Here is a 24749-nt window from a genome sequence, read left to right on the forward strand (position 1 = left end):
CTGGTTACATAGCCAAGCCCAGTACCAAGGAAATTCAAGCAGATGATCCCTTTCTGATGTTAGTCAAAAAATATACTGCCTTGACTACCTGTATTAAAAAAATAAATAAATAAAAAATAAAAAAACTTGATAACTACGGTTGATTATTTTACCTTAATAACTGGGAACAAAATGAAAATGCAATGTCAACTAACATCTCAGTGGCCATTTTAGATCTACTATCGTTATTAATGCTAGGAGGAGGCTGGAATTGATTCTATTAACTTAAAATATACACAGAAGTATTATTATGCTACATTCAAGAGGTTTTTCTGTCTTATAGAATCTAATATCACCTAAAAAATGAGCAGTTGTCTCATAAAAGAACAAATACGATTTTTTAAAAGTTTGCATTTTGTTCAAAAATGAAGCAAAGTCTTCCTTGAATATTTTCAGAGGCTCTGCTACCTTGAGCATATTGATAGAACTTAGGACTGGTTTCAGCAATGGCAATTTCCAGAAAAGAAATGTAACAATGCTAATGATAGAACCCTTTTAGGTTCCCCATATTTATTAATATATAATGATAACAGAGCAATCATTGTAACTCTTTGTGTGTCAACATTGGTATCTACTATTTAAATGTACAGAAATAGTTAAACTCTGAGAAAACAGCCTTGGTATTGAGAGAGAGTCATGTCAAGAAGAAGTGGAGCTGAAAGGAAGGGTAAAATGATGAATTCAGTTTGAGAAGATAATGGGAATGCCAGTTAAAATGATAGGAAATAATGTCCTATGCAGATAGTAAATCTCTCATTGGTAAGGAAACTAATTATGAAACATATGTAAACAAATGAATTTATAATATCATTTATATTGCTAGGCCATATGACTTTTTTAAACCTGAGTTATAAGAGAGAATTAGATGTAAATGTTAAAGGCAACATAATCTTCAATAAAAGGCAATTTTAATGTATAATTGAGTCCTTACAGGTATGTACGGAGCCACTTTTTAAACATGAATGTGAGGCTAGAGCAAAGCTGTATATAAGAAACAGCTTCAGCCGGGATTACCGTGATTATTAAAGCTGCAGGCACTTGACTAGCTTAAAAAATATCCTCTTCATTTACATCAGGTATAACTCCCAATGCCATCCCTCCCCCGATGTAAATGACGAGGTGATGGGTGCTGACGAGTTGTTGGGTGCAGCACACCAACATGGCACAAGTATACATATGCAACAAGCCTGCACATTGTGCACACGTACCCTAGAACTTAAAGTATAATAATAATTTTAAAAATCCTCTTTGGTAACGGTTCTGATGTTTTCTTGGAAAGTATTCACAGTTTAGTTCTTACAACTTGTCTCATTTGCTGAAAAACTTCAGGAACTAAGAAGGCAAATGCTAAATAAACCACAGCTAGTAATGAAGAGCATTATTTCTTTCTTTAAAACATGTGTCTGGTACTTACATTCATTTGGGCCAAACTCCTGTAATTATTTTCCACGAAGGTATGCCAAGCCATCCTCAAACTAGCCTCTCAATGACTTCCAAACTATTTTGGTTTGTATACACACATTATACTCCCATCCACACACAGACGCACTCATGAAGTCAGTGCCACAGGTTTTGTTCCAAACACAATAAAGATAGCACAGTACTTGGCAGTATCTTAAAGGACATGCTCCTCTGTGTTTTCTATATACTTGACGATAATCATCCAAATTTTAATAATACATTACTATTATCATTTCTTAGACTCAATTTATTAAAACCTTAGTAAGAGCCAGCTTCCAAGATTCATGGCTGTTTATTTTAGTAATAAAGTAATGACATGAAGTCTTAAAAAACTCTTTCAAGTTGGAACAAACACCAATGCCCTCATATGCCCTATTCGCAGTAGGGAGCACGAAGGGTGCTTTGTGTTGACACACATTGTCTCACTTCTCTATTCATGCTTTAACTGTTAGAAACAAAGAAACAACACTTCAACTTTAATGTTTAGACTCCCCTTTAGTGGGAATTTATGAAACAGAAATGAATAACTGTATTCCTACGAGATGCTATTAATCGAGGTGATCACTCGGTTGGCACATTTCTGTTTCCTTCAGGTTATAAAAAGTGAGAACATTCTAATATTATTTGATTATGTGATCCCTCTAGAGATCAATCACTATTATTACCGAAACCTTTTATTATTCTGAAACACAAGGTCGATTATTAAAATATCCCATTTCATTTATGAGGATAAAAAGTCGCAGCCTTTGCTGCTCAAAACAAAACTAGTTGATGTTGCATCACAAACACATCTGGGAAAGTAGTTAAGTTGCCAGGTTTTGAATTATCAAAGGGATGATGTGAAAACAAATTCATTGAATAACACAGAATTTCCAAACTCAGCTAATGGACAAGATGATTCATTGTTCCGATGTGGCAAGACCAAATAGAAAGCCAACACAGGGAAAGGACAAAAATGCAAAGATTGGAAACTTTCAAAGTTGGGCATGGAAAGCAAGCAATTTGCTGTAATCAGAATGTAATAAGTAGCATTAATTTATAGGAAGATGTCTTTTAGAGTACCAAATTAGCCTAATCAATTTAGAAACTTATTAATGGCCCTGACAATTTTCCTTAAGGACCACATCAAGGTACAAAACTGTTAATGTCACTTCAGCATTCGCATAAAAGTAGGTTATCTTCACATCAAATCTGACTATGGTTATGAAGCCTATCTTGGAGTGCATTTTGAAGCAGTTTTCAAATTAAAGTTTCATTAGTGCTCCCTTAATACTGTCATTTATTGATTGTTCTCATCTCCATTCCATTCATGTAATATCATTTTCCTCCAGTAAATCATTCCAATGTATGATAGACTTAGCAGAAGCTGTTTCTCCATATATGTGGAAAGAGAAGGAAACTATTCAGGGAAGCAGAGAGAACACCAGGCTTTGAGTCAAAAATAGTTCACTATTTAATGTTGCCACCCACAAATTACTTGATCTTGGAAATCACTTGACCTTTCTTAGTTTTGCTTCCTTTTCTAAAAAAAGAAAGTAGCCAATAGTGATGCCAACCCACCAAATTTGTGGGAAGAAACAATAATTCCAACAGTAACTTTTGTGTTCTGTGAAATACTATTTCAACGTAAGTTTTTAGTATGTGAACTAGTAGGAAAAAATAAAAACATTTTGCTCTAAATAGACATAGAAATGTAAATCCCATCATTTCTAATGGCAGACTTTTTTATTATTAGTTATAATTATATTATTAATATATTAATATGGATGTATGCTATTTGTTTTTATCAAATCCTTTATGCCTGCTAAAAATTCTGAATTATGGAAACTTTTACTTTTGTTAAGGGCAACTTTTTAAGAAAGGAATTCTTTTTCCTGGCTTTTTTTGTAGTGGTTCTTCAATTCTTGAAAATTTAAATTAAAAACACATGTCCTAATTTATGATCTAAAATGAGAAAACTCTTTATTTTTAAGTATCATCTCTTTAGATTAACTTGTATTGATTTTTATTTATGAAGGATCAACGAGGAATATATTGGTTTAGACATAATTTCTGAATAATTAAAAATTATGCCATTAATTAATAAAAAATTGCTACAGATCCAACTGTTCACCAAATTCCATAGGAACTGAAAAACTGTATATTGATAGCAATTTTCTAAGGTCAAACTCTTCTTCATGAGGTCCTAAAATACTTTTTTAACTCAATCTACTAGAAGCTGTCAATTAACCAGTAATTGAGACGTGTCTACTTTATTTGGGAGAGAACAAATGGAAAGGCATAGCAAAATCATATCTTACAGAATATAGGTTTGAATACTTCTTTACTTATCTTTCCTACTCTTAAGGAAATTTCTCTTTATTATGAGTGTCTCAATGTTTAGCTTTTTAAACTTTTTAAAAGTGTAATTCAAATAGAGTACTGGATAGATCATATTTATACAACTCAATGAATTTTCATAAGTGAACACTCCTAGATGACAGAGTATTGCACTGTTTTTTTTTTTTTTTTTTTTTTTTTTGAGGCGGAGTCTTGCTCTGTCGCCCGGGCTGGAGTGCAGTGGCCGGATCTCAGCTCACTGCAAGCTCCGCCTCCGGGTTCACCCCATTCTCCTGCCTCAGCCTCCAGAGTAGCTGGGACTACAGGCGCCCGCCACCTCGCCCGGCTAGTTTTTTGCATTTTTAGTAGAGATGGGGTTTCACCGTGTTAGCCAGGATGGTCTCGATCTCCTGACCTCGTGATCCGCCCGTCTCGGCCTCCCAAAGTGCTGGGATTACAGGCTTGAGCCACCGCGCCCGGCCCGTATTGCACTGTTTTTAAGGCAAATTGCAGAAAATATTTAGACTGTGGATAGCTATTCAACTCAATTTTCTACAACCCCTATGTCCACCAGGCAGCAGAATTTAATTACTTGTTTCACAAATGTTTGGGGGCACCTACTTTGCTCAAGGCACTGACAGGCATTGCAAGAGGCAGAAAGAGTTATAATAAAACAAAATCTCTACTGTCACAGAACTCACTATCGAGATTACCAATATTCTATAAGATCAGCAAAGAACTGAATTATCAAGGGAAGTCCACCTTAGTTCACTGTATCCTACTTATTACTTCTTAATAAATTCCTCTTTGGAGAACCTGAGAAATTGTTATTTTCCAGACAAGAGGGTATATCTCTGAGAGGGCAGTAGAGGGCAAGGTCTACCGCTGCCTGGACCATGACCACTGGATCTTGCCCACTACTGCCATCTTAGAGGTATTCTTTTTTTCCTGGAAGCAATCAATTTTCTCAGATTCCTCAAAGAGTCAAGCAGACTCCAGCTTCTAAACCACCACAAAGTCTATGAGCACTCAGAATTTGTCAGAATACATGAGCTCAAGCTTACTGGCCTGCACCCACTGTCAAAAGCGTCATTAAAAGGTGCAAAATGGATAGGGCATTGTCTAAGAGGTATGTAGCCCCCTCATCATTCTAGAAATTAAAATGTCTGAAGTCAGACAAGGAGGCATCCGATAACTAAACTTCGTTATATTCTGTAAGTATGATTCCTGTTCAAATCTTTGCTACATTAACAAGGATATTGCTCACTGGGCCATTCAATTCCTTCTTTATGAAGACTCAAGAGAAACTTTTTTTTTTTTCAGATTCAGTACCAAGAATGTTTTTTTAATCTAGAAAAAAATAGTCTTCTGATTATATCTGCTTCTTTGGGTCTAATGGCTATTTAAAAACTTATGGTTAAATTGATGGACCAAGCCTGGTGAGTGTGTATTCTTACAGAACCCAGGTTTGAGTACTTCTTTACTTAACTTTTCTATTCTTAAGGAAATTTCTCTTTACCATGAGTGTCTCAATGCTTCGCTTTTTAAACTTTTTAAAAGTATAATTCAAATACAGAGTACTGCATAGATCATATTTATACAACTCAATGAAATTTTACAAGTGAACATTCCTAGGTAACCAACACCCCAAAGCAGGAAACAGAACATTTTGGCATCTTACCTTCTCCCTCAACATTAACCACAATGTGCTTATGAGTTAGCTTTGCTTAATATTGAACTGTACTTAAATGAATCACGCTTTATGGGGTTTCTACCTCTTGATGCTCAACATTGTTTGTGATAGTATTCATATTCTAGTCTGTAATTATAATTATTTCATAATCATTCTAGGCTTTTTTTTGGAATTTGATTTAGTGATCCTTTACATACTTTTTAAAGTAGTCTTAAACCCATTATTGTAAACAAAGGTTTAGAATAGGCAATGAGTTTGGGGATATGACATCAAAGGCACTGGCAACAATGACAAAAATAGACAAATAGGCCTTTATGAAAATTTAAAAATTTTGTGCAAAAAAAGACATAGAAACAGAGTAAAAGATAACCACAGAGTTGGAGAAAATATTTACAAATCATATATCAGATTAAGGATTAATATCTAGAATATACATGGAACTCCTAAAATTCAACAACAGCCTGATTAAAAATGGGCAAAAGACTTAACTAAATATTGCTTTAAATGAGATATACAAATGGATAGCTAGCACATGAAAAGGGACTCAACATCCCTAATCTTTAGGAAAATATAAATCAAAACTACAATTAGATACCACTTCACCCCCATTAGGATAGCTACTATCAAAAAAATAGAAAATATGCATTGGGGAAGATGTGGAAAAATTAGAAAACTTGTAGGCTTTTGGTGGAAATATAAAATGTACAGCCACTGTGGAAACAGTATGGCAGTTCCTCAAAGTATTAGAAATATTACGTCATCTAGCAATTCCACTTCTGAGTATATTCCAAAAGCACTGAAAGTAGTCTTAAGGGATATCTGTTCACTCATGTTCATTGCAACATTAAACCAAATCAGCTTTATACAACAGCTAAACCAAAGCCATCTAAGGACAGTTGACAAGAAATGCAAAATGTCATATTTACACACAGTGGAATATGATTTAGCCTTAAGAAGGAAGGAAATTCTGACACATGTTACAACATGGATGAAATCAAGTTATATGAAATAAGCCAATTACAAAAAGACAAATACTGTATGATTCCACTTATATGAGGTACTTAAAGTAATCAAAATCAATCATAGAGACAGAAAATAGCATGGTGGTTGCCAGGGGCTGTGGGCAGGGAAGAATGGGGAACAACTGTTTAATGGATATAGTGTTTCAGTTTTGCAAGATGAAAAGAGTTCTAGAGATGGATGGTGGTGATGCTTGCACAACAATATGAATGTACACTAAGCTGTGCACTTAAAATGATTAAGATGATACATTTCATATTATATATATTTTATGACAAAAATAAAAAGGATAAAGTATAAATAAGTAAACACTGTCTAGTCACTGAGAGTGAAATATTAACTAGTATCTAAGAAAAAATTTTGAAAAACAAAAAAGAATGCTAAAAAGTAGTTCTTACCTTTCTGGTTAAACCAAAGCCCAACTAACCAGAACATCTCATTAGTTGATATTTCTATGTAATTACATTATGTGGTCAGTCGATGAGATGCTTATCTTTCTAAAAAATTTTTTTATTTACTTTTTAAGCTTGTCCTTATTTTTTATCTTGTTTCAAGTCATATATGGTACAATCAATCAGAGGAAGCAGAGTTCAAAATTTGGCCCTTCCCGGCTGTGCATATATCCTTTGGCATAGTTTCTTTTCTCTAAAGTCAGTTTAATAATACTTCCTTGCCCCTAAAATGCTGAGGTTAAACATAAAGAGCCAACTACACCCAATACAAGTACTCAATACTAATAAGGTAGTCATTGTCCAGAGTAATGCTATTGTTTATACACTGGTCTTTACACACCATGAGGACAGGGTCTCACTTTTTCTGTCAGTGCATTAGTACTCTCCAGGTACACAGTAATCATTCATAAAATATTTATTGCGTGCATTATATTAGAGCAAAGAGAGCAGAAAATAATTGCCCGGTACATCTTTGATTCAAAATCTGATCAAAATTAAAACATATTAAAATAATGTACTTTAAAAATAAATTTCTGGTCCTTTCTGCATTTTTTACATTTTACTTATGTTGGGTCTGCTGTCTTTTCACACATGGAACATAGTATTTTTTAAAAGATGATTATGGTGGACAAAATAATGTACATCCTCCTCCCACTCCTGTACTCTTCAGTGCTTACTGAAAATACATTAGTTCCTAATCCTTAGAACCCATAGATGATAACCTTATTTGGAAAAAGGGTTTTTCATATGTTATTAAATTAAGGATTTTTAAGTGGGGAGATTATCCTGGATTATAAGGGTACGCCCTAAATGCAAATATAACTGTCCTTATAAGAGAGAACAAAGGGAGATCAGACTCAGAGAAGAAGGCAGTGAAGACAAAGGCCAAGATTGTAGTGATGTGGCCACAAGTCAAGGAATGGTAACAGAAGCTGGAAAAGGCCAGGAAAAGATTCTCCCCTAAAGCCTTCTAAGAGACCAAATCTTTGCCAACATCTGGCTTCTGGCCAGTGATACTAATTTCAAAAATCTGGCCCCTAGAATTTTGAAAGAATACATTTCTGTTGTTTTAAGCTTCCAACTTTATGGCAATCTTGGTGCAGTAGCCATAGAAAACTAATATATGATGATAATAAAAATGTCTAACATTTATGTCTTACTAGGTACTAGACACTATTCAAAACACTTTACGTGCATCACCTTATTAAGTCTTCAATCAGTGCTCTGAGATTTATTTTCACTAGTTTATAGATGAGGACACTAAGGCAAAGAGAAGTGCAATAAATTGATTAAATTCTCACCACTTTTAAAGAAAATAAAACAAGGATTCAAACCCAGTCAGTCTAGTTCTCAAACTCATACTCTTAAAATGCTACATCATGCTAAATCACTATTTTTCTCTATGATTTAATGTCAAATTTTACTATGAATAGAATATACTATGAAGTTACTGTGAATGTAGAATTTATAGCCACCTGAGAACTCGGTCCAGTACATAGAACCTTTGTTCTTTAAATTCCAGGTGATTTGGATGACGTTAGGAAACAGACTGCTAACTTCTGGAAGTTGTACTTAACTAAATACAATTTTAAAATCTAGATGGTTTTTTCAGAATGCCTTCTGGAGTTTCCTGTGTTCTTCTTTTGTTTAAGGAGCACCTGAAAGAAAAGATACATTTCATTCTTCTTTTCTCTCATTTCAGTTGAGGATAGTTGGGAGATTGTTGGAGAAGCAAAGGAAAAAGAAGTCTCTAATAATCTCTTCTATCATAAAAATTGCCGGGAATAACTCTTTAGTAATAAACATAAGGTAACACATAAGGTAACAAAAAAAGTTAACAGGGAATATCTGACCTCATGTTATGAGAGACTCTCAGGAAAATCCTCAAATGGAGCTTCCTAACTCTGTGGCATAATAACGTATTTTATTCTCATGGGGACAAATACGTCTAATGACTAATCAAGGCACATCAGGATCAGTACTGTTTCCTGAAAGATGGGCTGCATAACTACAAGGAAGGAAAATGAAAACTCTTACTGAAAACTTCTCACTAAAAATACCTGTTTTGAAATGCTACATGCCGGTTTCTTTTGGTAGATATAATTCCATAAAGAGAACTGTCCCTTTGTTTGCAAATAAGGCAAAAAATTAAACATAAGGTAGGATGGTATTATAGGTAATAAACAAAGTAATTGAGCAATCTGAAGGTCTTTATCCTATTCTAAAACCATGTTCTAGTATACTCGACTGATTTATCAGAAGGTTAGGAATAAGATACTCTTTGAGACATATCCCAATCTAGGCAAACTACTAGAAGTAGTACAGAATTATCTGAATATGATTAAAAGCACATTTATAATAGGATAAAGGCCTTGTAAAATAATTTGATTCATCTCTGCCCCTGGCTGTCCTTCAACTTCCTCTAATTGCAATTTTTTAATGTTAATCATGAGTTACTCCAAAATGGGGGGTGTCTTAATCAGTATGGGCTGCTACAACAAAATACTATGAACTAGGTGGCTAAACAACAAACATTTATTTCTCATAGTTCTGGAGGCTGTGAAGACCAGGATCTAGGTACCAGCAGATTCAGTGAATGGGGTGGGCCCTCTTCCTGGTCTGCAGATGGCTATCTTCTTGCTGCATCTTCACATGAGAAAGAGAGGGTCCTCATCTCTTCCTTATCTTATAAAAGCACTAATCCCATTATGAGGACTCTACCCTTATAACCTCATCTAACCCAAATCACTTCTCAAAGGCATCACCTCAAATACTATCCCATTAAGGGTTAGGGCTTCACAATATGAATTTGTGCGAGATACAAACATTCAATCCATAGCAAGAAGACATCACTAGTTTTATCAGGCTCTAAAAAAGTAGAAATAAATACATTTTTAATGTACTAGAATGTTTTAAATGATCTCCAGTGTGTCATCTACTTGTTTGAAACATAAATTGCACTGGCACTTTTTGGGTGTGTAATCTACAGAAGCTGATCTCAGCTTCCTAAGTGGCAATTTAAGCACTTGCTTGATTTTCAACTCACCGGCTTTATTTTATTCAATCTCTCACTTTAGAGTCCTTGTCAGAAAACTAAGAAGTACCATCTACCTTGAGTTCCAAGCTCTTGAAACATTCAAAATTACAGATCCTTTTCCAATATTAGTTTCTGCAATCTGGGATGTCAGTGTGACTCATGTTTATGGAGCTTAAATTACCTTTCAGAGATCTGGTTGTTCAAATCGCCAAATAATATCAAATAAAATATTAGTCTTGTGTGACTATGCAACAAACATTTTTAAAACAGTAGAAACTACATACGTGTGATTATAAAGCTAACCATTTACAAGACTCCCATTGTCATAAAACATTTTGCAGTTTGACGATTCAAGTTCATAATTACTTTCATTACTTTAATACTGTTCTAAGGTTAAATATGTTAGCTACTATAAAAACCTCCTTACCTACTGCCAAAAAATAAAACAAATCTCTAGGCAAGTTATTATGAGACATGCAGATTTATTTGAAAACAGTAAGGTACCATGCAAATACAATGAAACAAAGTAAGTTATCTTTAATTTCTCAAAGATTTTCTATTTTCCAAAGCTGCTCCCAAATTTGTAATATTAACAGCATTAGCATCCCAACAGGTTTATACAACTTTTATTTGATAATTCCATTCATGTATGAATAAGATCTGTGACTTAAAATATATCATCACTCTCAAAGTATATAGTGAAGAAACATGACAACATTATCCTATTTGTTCTTACTCCTACTTTTAAAACCTCAAAATCTTTATAGACAGGTACTAACATTATGTAGCTGAAGAACTCATAAGTAATGAGTTTATGAAGTTGGAGATTACAAGAAAATAATGGATGCTATATACTCAGCTACCTGCATACACTTGGCAATGAGAAATACAACATTTTAATTAAATTTCAAAAAAAAAAAAAAACCCTAAGTTAGATGTGGCTCATCTAATCTTTGTTACTACAGATGAAACACTATGTTTTCTTGAATTGCAAACATTTTCATTATTGAACTTTCGATGCACCTGGTAAATAGTAAATCACAGCAGGGGGAGTAATTGTTTTGAAAATACTGTTGAAAATAAAAAGGAAATTTTAAAACAAGCTGCTTGTACCTCTTAATGGAAATTTAAAATCCTGTCAGGATCTGAGCTTTAATTATAAGCTGGCTGAAATACGAAAGTGTTCATGTAGACCTCAGGATAACTCTATAGCCATACAAATATGATGTTAGCACCAGACGTGTTTGATGTTATAAATCACACATTGTTAAGACAAGGGCTATAATACAGCACTATTGATTTACAATAACAGGACTCAAAGAACGTCATTCAAGATGAACACTAAGATCTCAGTGTTCTGCCCTCTCTAGAGCTGGCAGGCTGAATTATATAAGTGCCACACAATTTTTATTTGATTTCATGTCTCAAATTCTGCATTTTGTTATATTAAATACCTGAAATGGTTGGGTATGAATCAATCTATGATATTACCATCACTGTATGAATTTTTCATGGAATTAAAACTTAGAGAGGTATATTACTCTTATTTTTCAAGTAGGGCTCAAAGAGGTTGTGTAGGGGTTAACAATTGACTTTGGAGTTCTGCAATCTTGGATTACAAAACACTAACTCTGGGACTTTTCCCAATTTAACATCTCTAAATCTCCTTTTCCTTATCTACAGAATGGAAATGGTAACAACGCCACCTTCTTGGGATTGTTATGCATTTACTGTAGCTGTAGAGTTTGGTGCTCAGTGAATGGGAAACACATTTTAGGTATTATTAGTATTATTAAGTAACCCCAAAGATTCTTCAGTCACATTGTCGTAGAGCAAAAATAATTCGGAAGCCCTGATTTTTGGCTCAGGTCTCTTTCTCCTAACACAGACAACTTCCAGCACTTCATTTCCTTAAATCTGAGATAATACATTAACTCAAGATGTTTGCCCACTTCCCCAGTCTACATTTTAGCTCCATGAAGAGAGTGCTCAAGTTAATTTCTAAAAAACATCTGGAAAGAAATGTGAAGAAATTGCAGCAAACCCTGCACATGCTGTGTTGCATCAATCTACATAATTTGAAATGACCCATATTTGCCTTTCATGCTTAGAGACCGGAGTAGTGTGACTGAATTATCCAGCATAGGCCAACGAGTGGCACGACAACCCAGGAGGGAGACCTTTCCAGTCGGTTTTAGAAAACATCATGAACCAGACTTCAGTGGTCACCTGAAAGGCACATTTAACAGACCAGCTAGCAAATAGACTCAGCAGAACACAGACGATTTCCCCATCACATTCCGGGAACACCGCAGGATTAGCATAGAACAGCGCCAGCTCTAGGGTCCTTAGTTACACCTACAGAATGTCAGATGTTCTCCATCAGTTCAAGGTTCCAGAATTGAAGACACTCCAATGCTCAGGAACCACGCATCACTCGTTTGAAATCACAGACCACCTTGGGCTAAACCACCCATCAACACAATCTCCAGAAACACATGAGGTGGACAAGCCTGACTGTAAGGAGGACTGATCTGGAACTGGGCATTTCACATAGGGTGACACTACTCTGGAGGCTGCAGGTGTCCTGTGACCCAAATTCATACACACAATAAAACGTCTCCCAAGATGCAAGAGGTCAAAAAGTACACAACCCTGTGCTTTCTTCTAAATTGGTCCTCCAGGTACCCAATGGAAACGTAAAAAGAGGCACTAGATGGCCAAGAAGACGATCCGATTCAGGAGCTCTGGCTTACACTCAGCCTCCCAACCCCACCCTAAATGTCAAAGTGATTTCCTTGGAGAGAGGCTTCATATAACTCAATAGCTTCTTATCCTGCCCTCAAAACGCGTGCATCTCTCTTTAAGTATTTATTTAAAAAAAAGAGAAGAAGAAGAAAGGAAACGAAAAGGAAACAGGAAGCTGTCCCGCTGTGTTTCTTTATCCCAACAACTTCGCCAGGTTTCCCCCGAGGAGGGAGCACGCCTCGCATACACCCAATGGGAGACAGACAGCAGGACGTCCTTCCCGGGTGGGCCAGCCCTCGACTCTGGTCAGAACCAGGCTGACCTCGCCCCCCTAGCCTCGGCCTCCTCTGCCCCTTGGTTCTCAGCAGTGAGCTGTGACCTGAGACCCTCAAGCTCCGCGCTCTTCACTCTGGCCCCGCAACCTCACATCTCTTCTCGGTGGCACCGAGAAGAGGCAGGGGGTGTGGACCGATGGTGCGGGATACCGGCGAGGTGGTCCAAGGTCTGGGCGGTGCGAATGTCCATTCCGTGCCCCCCATGTGAGCCCCAGCCCCTCGCGCCTGGTATCCCACTGGGGCGCAACCCTAGCTCTTTGCCCCCTGCCCCAACCAACTCCGCCACCTGAATCGAGACACCTCTTTTTGCACTCAACTTACCGCGGCTGTGCTGAGCTTTCGGCGCCCCCAGGAGCTTTTCTCTCCTTCCTCCCACCGAGCTCTTCATTCTCCTGCTGGCGGCCGCCCGGCGCCCTGGCCCTGGCATCCGGGAGGAGCAGCCGCCGGAGCTGGCTGTCCCAGGAGACGCACGGCTGCCCTCCCGCAGCTTCAAAGGCGGTGGTCGCCGCGAGCCCTGAGCCACGGCCAAGGAGAACGGTCCCCGTTGCGCAGCGCGTGCTGTCCCTCCCGCACGGGCTGGAGGTGGCAGCCAGCGCTCCTCTGCCTCCGCCGCGCTCACGGCGCTCCGCACAAGTCCGGAGCCCGCGTCAGCCCAGGTGCACCAGGCTGGGGAGAGGTGCGAGCCCACGCGGAGGGAGGGGCCCGCGGCCTGAGGGTGCCGGGAGAGAGAGAGACTGATGACAAGGGAAAAAGAAACCTGGAGACTAGAGGCGAGGAACTAGCTTTAATGGAGTGATTGGGTCGTGGGTGTTAAGGGGAAACACCGGGAGGCGAAATGCTTCTAGAAACTAGAGATACTGGAAATGAGCTTGAGTGAGCTGCTTTGAGTGAGCTGCTTTTTGAGTGAGGCTCGAAAAGGGGCTTTCCTTTTGTGCTTAGCTTCTTTATCCTCCCGGCTTGGGTGCAGTACCTGACAACAACTTCCCCCACACTCTCAACTCTCATATTTAACTATAAATAACGCTAACCTCAATAATCTTAGACAGCAGATGCAACGAAATCTGGTGAAGCTACTGCAAGTATACAGGGGAGTCCCACATCCACAAATTCCACATGCCAATCCCTCTGGAGGGACCCATATCCTGCTGAGATTTCTGTCCCCTTACCTATCTGTCTCCTGTCTCTCTCACAAGCACACGCGCGCGCACACTACAGTACCCTAGGGATGAAATACCTTTTGTTGCTCTACTCTAGGACCTAAAGTGGGTGTTTCTCAAACTTTACTTTGCACAAGAATAACCTTGGGATTTTATTACAGTTCTGATTGCGATCCAATAGGTCTGGAGTGGGGCCTGATATTCTGTATTTTTAATGGTGTGGCAGAGGCTGCTGATTCAAGAACCACATTTTGAGTTACAAAACACAAATGAACAAAATAAACCTGCTTTGTAATGTCAGCTGAGCCGTTATTTGTAAGATAATCTGAAATAACAAAACAAGCCCTGTTTTCATGGGGTTTCATGATGCTATGGAGGCCAAATAACTTATAAACATAGTGCCAAAGGATAAAATACCCTACAGGCAAGCTTCTCATTATTGTTATTAATAATTGCTCCTGATAAAATCATTATGAATACTAATGCTGATAACAGGGTAGAGAGATTTTGGTAATTCACCACTCTACATATTCTCAAGAGAAGCTCTGAAAAACAATCCAGAGTGACCACTCCACAAACACACCCTCATTTAGAAAGAAAATGTAAGTAATATCCTCTAAGGGGCAGTCTGTTCCTCCCAGGAGGCCATCGTTGAATTTTCCAGACATGCAGCACTATTCAAGTGTGCTTTAACAAGTAGCCAAATCACTTATTAACCCACAGATAAACAAGAAGAGCAAATGCCAAGAACAAAAATGTAAAGACAGAAATATAGTCAATGCACCAAAAGATCTGTTGTGCTTTGAATTAGCATGACTGATAAGTTAGTTTGACCCTTTCTCTTTTTCCATGTGTTCATCTGGATGTAAACACCCATCCTTCTATTTCAAGTCAGTAAGTACTTACTAAGCCTAATTTACTAGGGTAAAGGCCTTTCCTGGGAGTGAAAAAAAACTGGACCTGCTCCTGCTTTGAAGGAGAAATTTGACAACATACCAATAAGTGCCATATTGGGCAGACTATGGTGCCGGAAGAGAACACCAAACACATTAGAAAAGTTCAAAAGGCAGTGAAGTCTGGAGATACTTCATTGAAGGGAGGTCACTTGACAGAGGACTTAAAATATGATATGATTTTGTCTGACAGAGATAAAAAGGAAGGGAGTAGTCTACCCTTCTACCCAGAGCATAAAGTGCATGGAGGAAGGTAGAAGAAATGATTTGGAAGATGTTAAGTGGGGCTCTAATTGCTAGCCTGGGCAATTTGTACTTCACTCCAGAAATGCTGAGCAGGGGACCTCCATGACCAGGAATGTACCAAAAAGATTAATCTGATATAACAAGTTGATAAGATGAACTAGAACCAGAAAATAGCAGAGCTGTAGAAAGCATTTAGGAGGCCGTGGAAGCACTAGGTAAAAGATCACGAAGGTAAGAACAGTGATAGCAGCTGTGGAGAATGAAATACAAGGATGTTTAAAAAGAAACATTGCTGAGATGTAACTAACAACATGTAGCAATTATGTGAAGACACATTTATTAAAGATATCTCTAACTTTCTGTCCCTGGGGAACTAGAAAAATAATGACATTATTAGGAGTTGAGAACCCAAGAAGGGAACTTACAGTTGTTCAGTTTTATTTTAATGTTTGTTTAGGAAAGGTTGTGAGATAATGAGTTCTCTTTAGGCAGCTATAGTTAAAGGTCTGTGGGAGATGTTCAGGTGGAGATCCTTATACAGCTAGAAATTCAAGCTTTGCTCTATGGACATGGGTTCTGCATTAGAGCCTTATTAGCTCTTGTGTTTTAAAGTTCTGGACATGTATATGGAGTTCAACTGTTTGGAGAATGTGAGGTTTATGAGATAGAAAATAGAAAGCAACAAAAGTACTCAGAACAAAAGCTTAGAGCTATATGACATCCCTGTTTCTCAGTATTCTCTTCTGTAAAATGTGAAAAATAGTACCCTCCACATAAAGTGATTATAAGGATGAAAAATAACGTACTGATTTTTCATTGCCATTTATATTTTCTACACTAATCTGCTCAGTCTGAGAGGGCAAGGACCATGCGTATCCTCCGAACTGTTACAGCCCCAGCACCTGACTGAGTGCTTGGCAGATAATAGGCTCTAAAAATGTTCCTGAATATTTTAATAATTAATGAGTAAGTTAATTATTAGATAAAAAGAAGAAGGGACACGAAAGCACTACCAAAAAGATGGGCAAAGATAGATTCATGGGTTCTATTATTTCAATGTCATAGAAACTAAGGGAAAATTTTGCTCTAGGGATGGTCAGGTGGGCACAGAGAGATTAAAGAGAAAACACGGATACACGTTGAGAAAATGTTTTTGTTGTGAAAAGGGACCTGGTTTAAGTGTTAATTGATTGCATTTGAGAAAATAGCTGCACTAAAGAGGCATCACAATTATGAGTGGCAAAGGAATTCAAGGAAAAATGTGAGATTATTCTTTAAAGAAATTTGACTATAAACTGAAGGTGAAAGAGAGAGAATGAGGGTAGATGGCTAATAGCAGACTTAAGAAAAGGCTGTTCCTCTTTAGTAAAGGGAAAGTCCAGACATATTTTGCTGATTGGGCTAAGGGGTCAAAAGTGAGGGAAAGAAGTTCCAGGTGAGAGAAGGGGAGAATCGATTGAGCAATATCTGAAAAGAAAAACAGAACTAGTGAACCAAGAGTGTAAGCAATCAATCTTAGCAAAGAAAAGGGTCACCTGTTTTTTAGAAACAAGAACAAAGGAATAGAAATGAGAGATACTGAGATCCTAAAGTGGGTTGAAAGTAAGTGTAAAATTGTATATTATTTTCCCGGAGTATCTCCAGGAAAACAGAGATGAGGACTTCTACTGATATCTGTTGGTCAACAAGAAATAGCATTGTAAGCTAAAAAAGAAATGTGGGGAGTATTTGGAACAAGTTCTAAGAGATAGTGAATTAACAAAAGGCAAAGAACAATCACTAAGTCACATGGGAACCTGCTTCAGGGGCAAAAATATACATTTATTATAAAAAAGACTATCAGCATTGTATTACTCTCCCAGTAATACTGAAGACGTAAATACAGAAATAAAATATACGGCATGGTCTACCTAGGATTAGTAAGCAACAAGGTAGAAATTATGGGGCCATGAAGCAAGTGAGAGATTACATAGAGTAGAAATGGAAAGTATGAAGTCTTGAAATGTTTAAACCTGGAGTTGAGTGGAAATTGTACATGCTTTATAATCAGAGAGATCGGAGCTTATCAGAAGGCATCAGAATCACCCGAGGGACTGTGAAAATACAGATTTCTGGGCCCTACCTCTAGAATTACCAATATATCAGATATGGGTTGGAACTCTAGAAGTTGTGTTTCTCACAATTCCTAGTGATGCTGCTGCTGCAGCTGGACAGGAAACCACACTTTGAGAACCAGTGTTATAAAGCATTTAGCATATTGCCTGGTACATAGCAAGTACTAAATGCATGGTGGCTAGTAGTGAGGTCTGGTAGTTAGCTCATGTTAGGGGAGCTGAAGATAAGGTTCAAGTTCAAAAATATATAGATGAAGTTTGAAGATGAGTAATGGACAAGGAACATTAGAAGAGGCTGAGAATTTGAAGGTCATTAAAATGAAGATTGTATTTCATGTGAGGAAATTTACGGGAAAAAAATTCCATATCAGGAGGTTTTGGTGGGGAAGAGAATTCAAGAATTCAGAATCATGGAGATCAATTTTATGTCTAGTCTAACATATTCCAAAAGGGAGACTTATAACAAAATCCTAAGCCCATAACAACAAGACAAAAATCATAGCAGGAAAGTGTTGGTCAAGAGAGGAGCATTTGACATGTCAGCAGAGGGAGTCAACACCATTGCTGTAACACACAGCCAGTCTGTAGGCCTTGGAAGCCAGGAGAAGCAAGTGTCAAGGGCTGTTATGTAACTATCATTGTCTGAGGTGAAGCTTTATAAATCCCAGTCTCTTGCGTGGAAAAAAAAAAAAAAATCCCTACTTTCAAACTTGGAAGAAAATATCTCCTATCATTGGTTAACTTGGTATTCAAGTGGCTTCTTTAAGTAGAAACTTTCAATACAAACCAAGGCATGGTATCACAACATAATGAATGAAAAGCACATCTGGGAAGGGTTAAGAAGATGTGCCCTAAATATTTAGGGTTGAATCATTCCAGTGCCATATTATCTTCACTGAGTACATGGAGGCCTATAAGTGGGTAGGGTTGAATCTTACAGACCTCCATGTACTCAGTGCCCATGTTTCGTCAAATGCCACGGTAGGTGTTTTATTTGGCCACCTTTAATCCTAATTAGATATCCCTTCTGAGATGAGAAATGAAGGCTCCGAGATATTGACTTCCCTGAGATCATATATGATAAGCTCCAAGCTCTCTGATTATAAAGCATGTACAATTTCCACTCAAACACTGTCTCCGAAAAAGTTAAAAAAAAAAGTTAATAAATGTAGTTCATCCATACTCCTTTTTTCTTAGATTGGGTTATTCAGGAAACAGAATCTGTAGACATGGAAATTAGTGTGCAGGATTATTTGTGGAGGAGAACCATTGAGGTCAAGGCATGTGAGAGAATAGAGCATATGGGAATGGGTAAAGCAACAATGCAGTTTCCACACCCACCTCTGTCAATCTCACAGGAGTTCTGGGTTGCATTGGCCCTTTAGAGTTATCTTGAACTGATGACAGGGAACCAGGTCTTTTTACTATTGCATCAACCAGCCTTTCCTAATAATCAGAATTAAGTTCATATAGAAGCCTGCAGAACTAACCTGCATGAGAATTTCAATATTTTATTATTACTGTTTTATAGCAAACAAAAGATGACTACATTGAATGCAGGAATTGTTTTAATAAGCATTATCATTTGCAAGGCATGGTAATGGGTACTTTGGGGGAACACAAATGTACTTAAAATCATACGTTTGATATCATGTAACTTAAGAAGTAAATGATGTATATAGAAGTAAATTATCTGTAAAATGAGGATAATAATAGTATCTATCTCATAAGGTGAATATGAAGATTAAAAGGTCTTCACTAAGTTGAATATCAAAGTATTTGTTTTTTTGCCCTAGCTACAATAGGTGGCACTGAAAGATTTTGTGAAAAAAAAGGAGGGAATACAAGTTTGCAAGAAGTTCAGGGTAAGAAGTTTTCACTTTATCAGAGAAAGCCTAATGAAGAGTAGGGCTTAGGTTGAGTCTTGAAGAATGCTTTGGACTTTGAAAGGCAAAAATGATGGTGAAGAAAATGTGGCATTCCAGGGAAAATCAACAGAATGAAAAAATGTGTAGGGAATGAAAGCTTAAAACTGTTTTGAGAACAAGCAAAGGTACCAGTATTTCAGGGATATAGGTGGAAGATTTGGAATACTGCTGAAGATTTTCATTTGGGGTTTTGTTTTTATGTTTTTATTGAGAATAAAATGAAGAATAACAATTTGAGCAAATTTGAAGTATGAACAAAATAGTGTTTTATGAAAATTAATCTCGGCCGGGCGCGGTGGCTCAAGCCTGTAATTCCAGCACTTTGGGAGGCCGAGACGGGCGGATCACGAGGTCTGGAGATCGAGACCATCCTGGCTAACACGGTGAAACCCCGTCTCTACTAAAAAAAAAAAAATACAAAAAACTAGCCGGGTGTGGTGACGGGCACCTGTAGTCCCAGCTACTCGGAGGCTGAGGCAGGAGAATAGCGGGAACCGGGAGGTGGAGCTTGCAGTGAGCTGAGATCTGCCACTGCACTCCAGCCTGGGCGACAGAGCGAGACTCTGTCTCAAAAAAAAAAAAAAAAAAAAAAAAAAAAAAAAAAAAAAGAAAATTAATCTCTGCACAATTGAAAAAATATTGGGAGCAAAAAAAATTTTTCCTGTTCCTGCCTGAATCTAACCTTTCTTTCTGGAGGATGTTCTAAGCCAACGGTCACCAATCAACAGCAGCAGCATCACCTGGAGACTTACTAGAAATACAGATTCTCTGGCTCATTCCCTGATCTACTGAAGGACACACTGGGTGTGGATCCCAGCAGTCATGCTTTAACAAGACCTTCAGGTATTTTGATATATGCTCAAGTTTGAGAATCATTTCTGTAGTGTTTCTCTAAGACATTATTTTTTTCTTGGAGCAAATATCCTTCTGGAATATCCTGAGGCAAGCCACTTCTCTCTGTAACTCTCTGGAGGATATGTTTGCTGTACAATAATATCTTTCCAGACTGTCTCTGACCAAATGACTCAACAGTGAACCATGCTATGCTCTTCTATGGGTCAGGTTGGTTTTGAACCATTACTCCATATAAATGTCTAATACAATATTCCTTCTGTTTGTTTTGGCTGAGTGATGCCAGAACACCAGTGTGTCCATTTTACTACAATTAAGATACCAGGAAAAATCCTCACAGAACTTCACAGGGCATCAGAAAAGGCCAATTGATTAGCATACTTTTCCATGACAAACAAACAAACAAAAAAACTGAAAGGTCCTTTCCCATTATTAGTCAAACTCTGGAGTAACTAATGGAAGTACGCATAAAAATATTTCAAAATAATTAGAGTTTGGATAATGCGGAGGGGATTACGATCAATAGAAAATGGTTTTTAAGTATATGCTAAATAAGAAAGATCAGTGTTATGGCCAAATGTAGAACTTATGTGTGACTCTGGGGATTCTGGATATTTTTTGATCAATGGATGGGAAGCTGACAGGAGAATAGAATGACAAGGAAGTGAATTTAGCATTCAGTGTATCCAGCCCAGATGGGGGTAAAGACTTGAAACACACAAAGCAATCTTATGGAGTACTGTGGCTGCCATAAACTCAGCACATTTTGCAGACACCAAAAGAAAAAAATCACAAACAGATACAATGTGCTACTTATATTAGGTTGGTGCACAAGTAATTGCGTGTTTTTGAAATTACCTTCAATGGCAAAAACCACAATTATGTGTTCACCAACCTAATACAGTTCATTTGTGCTTCAAAATACCTTCATTTTACTATCCAAACAGGAATCTTTCCCAAAAGTAAAGTATCAATTGTTGTGTACTTATATAAGTTAGCAGAGAGTGAAGTTTGTAATATATATATATGTGTGTGTGTGTGTGTGTGTGTGTGTGTGTAAATTATATATTTCAGTTTGCCCATGTAGCTACCTTTACAAAGATATTTGTGAAACTTTGCTCTTTTCCTGGATGTCTGGAAGCATGAATACAATAACTCATGAATGTCACCTCACCTTAAACTCTGTCTCTTTCAGCATTATCCCCCATTGACTCCTCTTTTAGTGATTTTCCCATTCTATCAGGTTGAGTATCTCTAAGCCATCTTGACTCACTTTCTGTCTTAAATTTCAGGCAAGTTGATTTCCCCTGCTCAGCAGGACTTAGACTCATTTCTACTTCATATTTAGAATGCCAGGATTTTGATTCAGGATCCCATTTGGATTAATTGCCAACATTAATGTATGAGCTTTACTGACTGAATTCTAAGGCTGAAATCTTGATCTTCCTCTAATTGGGGTAGATCAATGCCAGATAAGTCTGCCCAAATCATGCATTTTGCCAAGTTACTCCCAGTCCTTCACATCCCATGCCTTACGATTGCCTTTACAATATAGTTTACAACATGGCATCTGAAATCCCATTTCCTCATTATAACCTGCCATTCCTATCCTTCCACCGTGACTTCTTTATAGCCAAATGATCCCCCTGCTGTGACTCACACGTGCTTTTGAATGCTTGCCTAGAAAGTTTAGTCCTCTTTTTCCACCGAGTGAAATTCAGCCCATCTTTCATAACCAGGTTGAAAACATCAGGCAAATAAGTAGAAAGGAAGAGGAAGGAAGGAAGGAAGGAAGGAAGGAAGGAAGGAAGGAAGGAAGGAAGGAAGGAAGGAAGGAAGGGGAAGCGGAAGGAGGGAGGCAGGGATAGGAAAGAAGGCATAGGAAGGAAGGGAGAAAGAGAGAAGGAGGAAGGAAGGAGGGAATGAAAGAGGTAGAAAGGAAGGAAAGAAGGAAGGAAGTGGAAGGGAGAGATAAAAGAGAGGGAGAGAAGGACAAAAGAAGGGGAGACAGGAGAAGAAAGGTAGAAAGGGAAAGAAGGAGAGAAGGAAAAGGAGAAGGAGGGAGGGAAATGGAAAGGAAGCCAATATGGAGAGAAATGAAGGCAAGAAAATTAATACTTATTTGGCCCCCAAAAGGCAAATGTCATCACCCCTACCTTTTTCATATGAGGAAACGAAACATTAGAAAATGAAATAAATTTTCCAAGCCCACAATTATTAATTGGCAGATAAGATACATCACCAGATCTTTGTGCAGCAGTTTCAAAGATGAATATGCACCAGAACCACCTGGCAGGATGGTAAAAATACAAACTGCTGGACCCTGGCCCCAGAGTTTTTGATAAGTTAGTTCTGGGTTGGGGTCTGAGAATTTCCATGTTTAGTAAATGCTCAGGTGTTTTCGCTGGTGGTCCAGGGATCATAATTTGAGAACAGTGCCTCCATTGCCATCACCACTAATTGGCACGTTGTAGTCACTCTACAATCATTTGTTGAATAGATACAAGTGTATCAAATCTAGTTTCTACTATATTTGGAAGCCTGTCTTCATCACCACAGTTGGCAGTGACAGTCCTCAACTCTTAATTTCTGAGTCTACACCACTCAGTCTACATTTACTATTTCCATTGTGCTATGACAGATTCCCCAATGGCACCCTTCATTTGAAGGTGCAAGTGATTAAGGAAAGTCTCCAGGAGAAATCGGTAGGACACTGGTAGAAGGAAAGGAATATGAGGAAGCGGAGCAAGTATGTGGGTGAAGTCCCACAGAGAGTGGCTTCAGCCTAATCCCATTCAGCTCCAGCCGCTGGACCAGAGGGCTGGGTTTTCATATTTCCACATCCATCATTCATCATTGGTTGAGGCTTCTCAGGAGGATGTGCATTCTCAGGCACTTCTAGCTCTCTGCATAGGAGGGCAAAGTGGCTCCAGTAGCCTAAGGACAACTATTTAAAAATGAGCCACAGATGCTGGCTGTTAAAGTGAAAACAATAAAACAATACAAATGAATCTGAGAGAATGTGGGTAGACACCAACATACACACTAGGTTATACAGCAGACTTTTTCTTATACCTTAGTCCCTAATTGAATTTAAAATCCTGGAGACTGAAGGATGTGTTGTGTGTGTATGTGTGTGTGTTTAAGTTGAAACATCTGAAATTGCCAATAGTCAACCATTTTTGGCAATTACGTATTTCTCAACTTGATACATAGATCTTACCTAACCACCATTCAACAATGGGATAGATTAATCCATAGCCTTCAGTCCCCCATCCTGTCAGATGCCCCCTTCCTTGAAAGCTCTCAGCTGGCTGAAGACTATTTTTCATTTGGATGCAATTACTGTTCTTACCAGCTGAGTCATATATTTACTAAGATTCAGCCAATTTTGTTATGCTTATTATTGTAGGTATGCATTTTAGTTAAAAATCACATAAATAAACTAAAGAAATATGAATGTGAAAAAGACATATTGCATCTATGAAAATTATATTTAATGCTTTTTAAATTTCCAAAATAAGAGCTACTTAAAAGCAAACCCAAAAAAATCTGCTTTTGAATTAGATGCCAGTAAGACAGCTGTACAAGACTGGAAAAAAAATCATTACAATCTAGGAGGACTGTTCATGTGGAATGTTTTAATAAACATCTTTAATGTATCATAGCAGGTTAACAAAACCCAAACTAGGAATTGTGGTATTTTAATTAAGATGTTTTAGGCTGGAAGTAACAGAAATTCTGCTTGAAATGGCTTAAAAGGAATAATGGAATTCCCATTCTTGTGAGGCAGAAGTCCTGAGGTAGAAATGCTCCGGGGTTGTTAAACACAACAGGTTAATCAAGTCATCCCATAGCATTACTGCCTCTCTGCCTGACCACTTCTAGTATATTGGCAACAACCCTTCCTGAAGTCAAAATCACTGCAGCAGAATAAGGAACCCCCCACAACTGATAAATCAATAGTCAACGACAGAAAGGGAAATCTGGCATACTGTCTCCCACACCCCTACATTGCTTTTTAACAGCAAAGACATCTTTCAAAGAATTTCCCCAGGTTTCTTTCGTGTCTCATTGGCCAGAAACAGATCATTACCTAACACCATCCATTGGTAAGCCAGAGAATCACCCAACTCACTTTGGAAAGGGAAATGCACCAGGGTAAAAGAAGCTCTTGGGAACGTAGAAGAGGGGGAGTAGCTTCTCGATAGGCAATCAATACTGTGTGCTCCAGGTAGATAAGGCATCATGGGTTTTCAAAATAAGTGATAAACACCCATACTGCATGGAAGATCTTTGCCCTACATTTTGAAATTGGTGAATGTACACTCATATGTATCAAGTTAAAAAACAAAAATGCTTCAGTTATATATTCCTTGCTTTAAATTTGACTCA

At 37.8% G+C, this 24749-nt stretch overlaps 1 protein-coding gene across 1 annotated transcript in view; it reads right to left on the reverse strand.

The window, feature by feature from the left end:
* Positions 1-13762, reverse strand: part of ZNF385D (zinc finger protein 385D) — a 988862-nt gene extending 975100 nt beyond the window's left edge. Inside the window, exon 1 of the mRNA XM_033212780.1 lies at positions 13426-13762. Within this exon, the coding sequence (XP_033068671.1) occupies positions 13426-13531 (106 nt within the window). The 5' untranslated portion in view covers positions 13532-13762. The remainder of the gene's footprint in view (positions 1-13425) is intronic.
* Positions 13763-24749: the final 10987 nt, after the last annotated feature.

Source organism: Trachypithecus francoisi, unplaced genomic scaffold, assembly GCF_009764315.1.
Source record: "Trachypithecus francoisi isolate TF-2019V2 unplaced genomic scaffold, Tfra_2.0 Lachesis_group0, whole genome shotgun sequence".
NCBI classification, from domain to species: Eukaryota; Metazoa; Chordata; class Mammalia; order Primates; family Cercopithecidae; genus Trachypithecus; species Trachypithecus francoisi.